Below are 9,073 nucleotides of genomic sequence, written 5' to 3'. Positions count from 1 at the left end.
CACACAGTATCCACTCTATCACCTTGTTCTGTAACACAACCACACACAGTATCCACTCTATCACCTTGTTCTGTAACACAACCACACACAGCATCAATGTATGTGTACCTCTATGGTGAACTGCGYGTTGAACTGTTGAGGAAACTTCTGGCTTCTGACATCATCCCAGACCTAAACAAGGAATACACACAGTAATGATGTGGTGCATTCTGGTTGTAGGCCTACAATCCATTACAGTTTAGGAGTACAACTACATCAAAGTCATTGACTTATAGTGCCTTCAAAATGTAGTCACACCCCTTGACTTTTCCCATGTTTTGTTGCGTTACAAAGTGGGATTAAAATGGATTTAATTGTAATTTTTTTTTTTGTTAACGATCTACACAGAATACTCTGTAATGTCAAAGAGGAAGAATTCTAAAATTGTTTTTTTATGAATGGAAGATAAAACACTAATATATCTTGATTAGATAAGTATTCACCTCCTGAGTCAATATATGTTAGAATCAGATTTGGCAGCGATTAGAGCTGTGAGTCTTTCTGGGTAAGTCTCTAAGAGCTTTGCACACCTGGATTGTACAACATTTGCCCAATATTCTTTTTAAAAATTCTTCATGCTCTGTGAACTTGGTTGTTGATCAATGCTAGACAGCCATTTTCAAGTCTTGCCATATATTTTCAAGCCGATTTAAGTCCAAACTGTAACTAGACCACTCAGGAACAATCAATGTCATCTTGTTAAGCAACTCCAGGTATATTTGGCCTTGTGTTTTAGGTTATTGTCATGCTGAAAGGTGAACTAATCTCTCAGTGTCTGTTGGAAAGCAGACTGAACCAGGTTTTCCCTCTAGGATTTAAGTCTACTGGGCTCCCGAGTGGCGCAGCGGTCTAAGACACTGCATCTCAGTGCAAGGAGGCATCACTTCAGTCCCTGGTTCAAATCCAGGCTGCATCACATCCGGCTGCGATTGGGAGGCCCAGCATTGTCTGGGTTTGGCCGTCATTGTAAATAAGTATTTTTTCTTAACCTAAAAAAAACAATATTCCATTTATTTTTCTCCTGAAAAACTCCCTTACTGATAAACATACCCATAACATGACGCAGTTACCAACACTTTTTTAAATATGAAGATTGGTACTCAGTGAGTTGCTCCAAACATAACACTTTGTATTCATGACAAATAGTGCCATATTTTTTGCAGTATTACTTTAGTGAGTTGTTGCAAACAGGATGCATGTTTTGGAATATTTGTATTCTGTACAGGCTTTCTTTTATTCACTCTGTAATTTAGGTTAGTATTGTGGAGTAACTGCAATGTTGTTGATCCATCCTCAGTTTCCTCCTATCACAGCCATTCAACTCTGTAACTGTTTTAAAGTCACCATTGGCCTCATGGTGAAATCCCTGAGCGGTTTCCTTAGGAAGGACGTCTGTATCTTTGTAGTGACTGAGTGTATTGATACACCATCCAAAGTGTAATTAATAACTTCACCATGCTCAAAGGGATATTCAATGTCTGCTTTTTTATGTTTAACCATCTACCAATAGGTGCCCTTCTTTGCGAGGCATTGGAAAACCTCCCTGGTCTTTGTGTTTGATTCTGTGTTTAAAATTCACTACTCGACTGAGGGACCTTAYAGATAAYTGTATGTGTCTGGTACAGAGACGGTGTAGTCATTTAAAAATCAAGTGGCTTGTTAAGCAAATGATTACTCCTGAACTTATTTAGGCTTGYCATAACAAAGGGGTTGAATACTTATTGACTCAAAMMATTTCAKCGTTTCATTTTTAATTAATTTGTAAACATTTCTAAAAACATAACTCCACTTTGACATTATGGGGTATTTTGTGTGGATCAGTGGCACAACATCAAGCTACATAAAATAAATTACATTTAATCCATTTTAAATTCTAGTTGTCACACATCAAAATGTGGGAAAAGTCCAGGTGTGTGAATACTTTGTTAAGGCATTGTAGACCCTACATGACAGTGGTATCTACAGTCGTGGCAAAAMGTTTTGAGAATGACACAAATATWMATTTTCACAAAGTCTRCTGCCTCRGTTTGTATGRTGGCAATTTGCATATATTCCASAATGTTATGAAGWGTGATCAGATGAWTTGCAATKAATTGCAAAGTCCCTCTTTRCCATGCAAATGAACTGAATCCCCMAAAAACATTTCCACTGCATTTCAGCCCTGCACACAAAAGGACCAGCTGACATCATGTCAGTGATTCTCTCGTTAACACAGGTGTGAGTGTTGACGAGGACAAAGCTGGAGATCACTCTATCATGCTGACTGAGTTCGAATAACAGACTGGAAGCTTCAAAAGGAGGGTGGTGCTTGGAATCATTGTTCTTCCTCTGTCCACCATGGTTACCTGCAAGGAAACACACGCCGCCATCATTGCTTGGCACAAAAAGGGCTTCACAGGCAAGGATATTGCTGCCAGTAAGATTGCACCTAAATCAACCATTTATCGGATCATCAAGAACTTTCAAGGAAAGCAGTTCAAATTGTTGTGAAGAAGGCTTCAGGGCCCCAAGAAAGTCCAGCAAGCGCCAAGGACCAATCTCTCTAAAGTTGATTCAGCTGCGGGATCGGGCACCACCAGTAACAGAGCTTGCTCAGGAATGGCAGCAGGCAGGTGTGAGTGCATCTGTACGCACTGTGAGGCGAAGACCTTTGGAGGATGGCCTGGTGTCAAGAAGGGCAGCGAAGAAGACACTTCTCTCACAGGAAAAACATCAGGGACAGACTGATATTCTGCAAAAGATACAGGGAGTGGACTGCTGAGGACTGGGGTAAAGTCATTTTCTCTGATGAATCCCCTTTCCGATTGTTTGGGGCATCCGGAAAAAAAGCTTGTCCTGAGAAGACAAGGGTGAGCGCTACATCAGTCCTGTGTCATGCCAACAGTAAAGCATCCTGAGACCATTCATGTGTGGGGTTGCTTCTCAGCCAAGGGAGTGGGCTCACTCACAATTTTGCCTAAGAACACAGCTATGAATAAAGACATGTTACCACACACACATCCTCCGAGAGCAACTTCTCCAACCATCCAGGAACAGTTTGGTGTGGAACAATACCTTTCCAGCATGATGGAGCACCTTGCCATAAGGCAAAAGTGATAACTAAGTGGCTCGGGGAACAAACATCAATATTTTGGGTCCATGGCCAGGAAACTCCCCAGACCTTAATCCCATTGAGAACTTGTGGTCAATCCTCAAGAGGCGATGGACAAACAAAAACCCACAAATTTCGACAAACTCCAAGCATTGATTATGCAAGAATGGGCTGCCATCAGTCAGGATGTGGCCCAGAAGTTAATTGACAGCATGCCAGGGCGGATTGCAGAGGTCTTGAAAAAGAGGGTCAACAATGCAAATATGACTCTTTGCATCAACTTCATGTAATTGTCAATAAAAGCCTTTGACACTTATGAAATGCTTGTAATTATACTTCAGTATTCCATAGTAACATCTGACAAAAATATCTAAAGACACTGAAGCAGCAGACTTTGTGAAAATGTATATTTGTGTCATTCTCAAAACTTTTGGCCACGACTGTACTATCTGAATCTTTCCTTCCATTAAAGTCACCGTCACCTTTGCTTTCTCCATTCCAGACAGGTTCCAGAGCAGTTCAAAGTAGATCAGACCCAAAGCAAAGATGTCCACCTTTTTGTCGTAGAAGGTCTTGTTCCTCTGTTGACACACATTGGACATTACACTGATAGAAATGTTGAACCTTTTACTGCAGTGATTATTGGTAATCTTAAACAAATCAACTTTGAAACAAAAGTATACAACTCACACCATGGTTATGGTCTTGTACCATTTCAGATATATAGTTGAAATGTATTACATTTGGAGTTTGCATCCCAATATTACACTTTAATACATCACAGAAGACTGAAATATAACGAAAACCATTGAAACGCCAGATTTACGGCGTTTTTTAAAATGAATTATATAATTATGAAAAAATATGAATAACATTCCACCCATGAGACCACTAGAGGGCGATATTGTCAAAAGTGTTTTGGTAAAAAAGTGTTTTGGTAAAAAGCTCAGGGATACGCCTGAATGTAACCCCAAATTCATAGACAGACCTATGGATGCAAGGACTGACCATCCAAAATATTGTTTTAACCATGTTTTGAAGCTATACAGTGTGTGTTTACATTTACCTGTTCAGGGGCCATGTAAGACATGGTTCCTGTCYTTTTCGTTCTCTCCAGCAGGTTTTCATCGTTGTCGTTATCTTCTGCCGTCACCAGACCAAAGTCCCCGATCTTTACTTCGCCATTCCCCTCTCCGTCACTCATACCAAACATGATGTTAGCAGGCTATAAGAAGAAGAAGAAGCTCTTCAAACATGATGTTAGCAGGCTAGAAGAAGAAGAAGAAGCTGTTCAAACATGATGTTAGCAGGCTAGAAGAAGAAGAAGAAGAAGCTCTTCAAACATGATGTTAGCAGGCTAGAAGAAGAAGAAGAAGAAGCTCTTCAAACATGATGTTAGCAGGCTAGAAGAAGAAGAAGAAGCTCTTCAAACATGAATATGTCCATAACCCACCGGTCATAAACCTGTGATGGACGAGGATAAGTAGTAAGTTGTGACAACCTTTAGGTCTCTGTGTATGCGTTTCTTGCAATGGATGTATTCTACTCCGTCTACTATCTGCTGGGTGATGTGTAGACTCTCCTCCCTGCGTTTGGGTTTCCGATGAGCGTTCCTCTCGTCAATCCACACTTTTAGAGTCCTCTTGTCACATAGTTCCATCTGGATGTACAGGAACTCAGAGGACGAACTGCTACCTGAACTAAAGCAGCAGGAAGTAAAGAAAAATATCATGCTTTAAGTTTGTTGGACAAATGATCTGAAATGGGAACAGACCTTACAGAAATGGGAGCAACAACTTATACCAATAAAATGGAAAATATGATTGTTCTTTATACGTGCTACGGCTATGATATGGGGTCATTTATCTACCTAAGTTGAATACACTGATTAAGTCTCTCGAGATTATGTTTTTTCCATTTATGTTTTGAGGTTGGACTTTAGCACTTATGGCTCGTTAGCACGTAGAGCGGTAGGTCCCTCTTAGGTCCCAGCTCACGGTGGGTCCCTTTTAGGTCCCAGCTCACGGTGGGTCCCTTTTAGGTCCCAGCTCATGGTGGGTCCCTTTTAGATCCCAACTCATGGTGGATCCCTTTTAGGTCCCAGCTCATGATGGATCCCTTTTAGGTCCCAGCTCATGGTGAGTCCCTTTTAGGTCCCAGCTCACGGTGGGTCCCTTTTAGAACGGTGGGTCCCTTTAAGGTCCCAGCTCATGGTGAGTCCCTTTTAGGTCCCAGCTCATGTCGTCGAGTCCTTTAGTTCAAAAAATGTCCTAAACACAGCCGGCTCATGGTGAGTCCCTTTTAGGTCCCAGCCTCAGGTGGGTCCCTTTAGGTCGCGCAGCTCATGGTGAGTCCTTATCGTGGGTCTTTAGGTCGCCAGCTCATTGGTAGCTGTCCCTTTTAGGTCCAGCTCAGGTGGTCCTTTTAGGAAATTCCCAGCTCATTGGTGGGTCCCTTTTAGATCCCAGCTCCATGGTGGGTCCCTTTTAGATACCAGTCATTTGTGGATCCCTTTTAGATCCCAGCTCTTGTGTGGGTCCTTTTAGATCCAGCTCATGTGGGTCCCTTTTAGATCGCACTCTTGGTGGTCCCTTTTAGGTCCCAGCTCATGGTGGGTCCCTTTTAGGTCCCAGCTCAGGTGTGTCCCTTTAAGTCCCAGCTCACGGTGGGTCCCTTTTAGAACGGTGGTCCCTTTTAAGGTCAGCCAGCTCATGGTGAGCGCCTTTTAGGTCCCAGCTCATGGTGAGTCCCTTAGGTCCCAGCTCCGGGGTCTTTTAGGTCCCAGCTCATGGTGAGTCCCTTTTAGGTCCCAGCTCACGTATCAGGATGAGTCGCTTTTAGGTCCCAGCTCATGGTGGTCCCTTTTAGGTCCTTTTAAGCTCCCCACGCTGCATGGTGGGTCACCGATTTAGGTCCCAGCTTGGTGGTCCTTTTACGGTCCGCAGCCATGGTGGGTCCTTTAGGTCCGCTTTGTGGGTCCTTTTAGATCCCAGCTCTATATGTGGTGGCGTCTTTAGATCCACTCATGGTGGTCCTTTTAGATCCAGCTCTGTGGATCCCTTTTAGATCCGCAGCTCTTGGTGGTCCTTTTAGATCCCAGCTCTTGTGGGTCCCTTTAGATCCTAGTTCTTGGTGGGTCCTTTTAGGTCCAGCTCTGATGGATCCTTTTAGGTCCCAGCTCATGAATGGATCATTATAGACGTCCCAGCTCAATGGTGAGTCCCTTTTAGGTCCCAGCTCATGGTGAGTCCTTTTAGGTCCCAGCTCACGGGTGGGGTCCCTTAGGTCCCAGCTGTTGATCGCTAGTTAACTTGGAGGGACACCACCCATGAGTGTATTTCCAAAACCTCTCCTAAATCCCCAACCTGTTTCATTTAATTTGTTTGTCAGTGACTCTCTTGTTAGTTCCTCCCATTCTGTTTTTGAGTGACATTATTGGTTTTCCTGCTGGAGAACGTAACACAATGTACGTGTAAATCGTAAAAATGTTCTATCTTAGTAAAATGTAATTATTATTATTCATAACAATCCCCTAGTGCAATATGGACAGGGAAGTAGTAATAATGTTAATCCTGAAGTGGTGTCGCTCTCAGAGGCGGGTATGTCGCATCGGTAGGCGTGTCCTCCACCAGGCGGTGTATAACGTACTATGTTGGGGTGCTGAAGGTCTGCTAAGGCAGCCAACCTCGCCGCTTAGCTTTCCTGAGGAAAGATCACAGATAAATCACTCAGTGTCGAATATTATGCAGCGGCTGCATTGAGTGAAGATCTTAACTTCGGATTGCTAAAGTAAACAGAACACAATCGACTATACCCTTTGCTCAGTACTATCTTCACGGCAAAATACTTCTGCTCCAGTTCCCGTCGCGCCTTATAAACGTTCGCCAAAGCCTCCTTTGCCAATCTTCTCTATCGAGTCAAAGTCTGATAAAACCTGAGAAAATAATCATATTTAAATAATCAATCCATCGACATGATCAAACTGTGATCAGTATCATGATGGTTAGTATTTCAATCAGAAAATAGATTTTCAATGCATCTACTTCATACATAATATGTGTGGGGTAGAATAAATGAGTATCATTGTCATGCTAAAAGTAAACCCATAGTGGTACCTAGATTTAACTAGGTTGGTTGGATGTCTTCCACTTGACAAGGTTTCTAAATTGTTTGCCTTTTAAATTGGGACTTCTTTTAAAAAAAAAAAACAATGACAAACACCTCAATCAACATTTAATACTACAGTCCATATTATCCTAAATCAGCAGGGGTGGGGCAACTTTGAATGGGGGCCTGGGGCCACAAAAATTTGAATCTCAGGGTTGCCTCGCAGGTCTGCGTACCCACATCCGTAAGGTTTCCGTTAGTCAGGTAAATAGCCGTCTTTTGGCCGCAAAAAAAATTAGATAAGCTCCAAATGAAATTGGACCCGCCGCAAATTGTCCGGGAGAAGATAAAAACATCACAAAACTGCCCAAATACAGGTGTGCCAAGCTTGATAGCGTATACCACAGAAAAGTAATCGAGGCTTGTAATCGCTGTCAAAGGTGCTTCAACAAAGTACTGAGTAAAGGGTCTGAAATACTTAGTGTTTTAAACGTGATACAGTATTTATTTTTTGTATAAATTTGCTCCCCCAAAAAACAAACTGTTTTTGCTTTGTCATTTAGGTATTGTGATGTCATTATGGTATGTGAGTCATTATGGGTATTGTGATGTCATATGGGGTATTGTCATGTCATTAATGGGGTATTGTGATGTCATTATGGGGTATTTTGTGTTAGATTGAAGAGGGGGGGAACAATTGATCCATTGTAGAATAAGAGTGTAACGTAACAAAATGTGGTAAACGTCAAGGGGGTCTGAATACTTTCCGAAGGCCACTGTATTTTATTAATCACACGCAGTCCTTAAAGCATACCAGATATAGAGCCTTTGAGGGAAAAATCTGTCAGACGGTGCTTTTATAACACCGATCACTGCTGCAACAATTGTAAATGCAATCGTGTGCCAAAAAATAGTTTTTTTGGGCCACGATTAAAAATAGCTGGGGTTTTTACTGGTAATGGAAGAGAGCTTTTCATTCACAATTCCAATGCATAAGGAAGGCAGAAGGCAGGCGTCATCAGCGCGTCACACTTTTCAATGAGCTGGAGGCAGTATTCATTTTGATACTTATTTGTTTCTACTTAACGATTTACTACATGTTTTTACCTTGTTTCAAAGTAACCCAGGCAAAATCTCACCTTATCCGTGGAGGCAATTCTTTTATACAGACTTCCATATGCCATTTAAACCAGTAGTGTATTGTTTTATACAGACTTCCATATGCCATTGAAACCAGTAGCCTAATGTTTTATACAGACTTCCATATGCCATTGAAACTAGTAGCCTATTGTTTTATACAGACGCCCTGACCTTAGAGTTCCTTATTATTTTCTATGTTTGGTTAAGTCAGGGTGTGACTCGGGTGGGAAAATCTGTTTTCTATTTCTTTGTTGTTTTGGGCCGAGTGTGGTTCCCAATCAGAGGCAGCTGTCTATCGTTGTCTCTGATTGGGTAATCATATATAAGTTGTCCTTTTCCGTTTTGGGTTTTGTGTTGTTTTCTGTTTAGGTGGTTTCCCCAGACAGAACTGTGCGCTTTCGTTTTCTCCTTTTGTCATTTTTGTTTGAGTGTTTTTGTGAACATTAAATCATGACCACTTTCGACGCTGCGCTTTGGTCTCATTCCGACGACGAACGTAGCGCGTGGAATGCTGTACTATAAAGGCGCACGCATCGGCTAGTGATTTTGCTGTTCGTTAAACATCCTGTTGGCTGCAGGATAAGTTAAACGTGGGCAGTAATTGTAACATCTTCAACGTGCACGGTAAGGACACACATCATTGCATCCTCGACTTGTATGTTCTGTTCAGACGAATTATCATAACGTAAATGGAAT

The 9,073-nt window shown here is 42.0% G+C and overlaps 1 protein-coding gene across 1 annotated transcript; it reads right to left on the bottom strand.

Moving 5' to 3' along the window:
* Positions 1–22: 22 nt before the first annotated feature.
* Positions 23–5,321, bottom strand: LOC112079646 (eukaryotic translation initiation factor 2-alpha kinase 3-like; the record flags this gene model as incomplete). Its single annotated transcript, XM_024145535.2, has 5 exons — positions 4,632–5,321; positions 4,197–4,355; positions 3,613–3,711; positions 109–171; positions 23–70 (listed from the first exon to the last, which is right to left on the bottom strand). Coding segments are annotated over exons 1-5 (600 nt in total), but the record flags the coding sequence as incomplete, so codon positions are not given.
* Between the last annotated feature and the right edge of the window lie 3,752 nt (positions 5,322–9,073).

The sequence above is a fragment of the Salvelinus sp. IW2-2015 genome, unplaced genomic scaffold (genome assembly GCF_002910315.2).
Source record: "Salvelinus sp. IW2-2015 unplaced genomic scaffold, ASM291031v2 Un_scaffold8844, whole genome shotgun sequence".
Taxonomy (NCBI): domain Eukaryota; kingdom Metazoa; phylum Chordata; class Actinopteri; order Salmoniformes; family Salmonidae; genus Salvelinus; species Salvelinus sp. IW2-2015.
The sequence above is the reverse complement of the archived record's forward strand: the minus strand, read 5'-3'. Positions and strand labels throughout refer to the sequence as shown.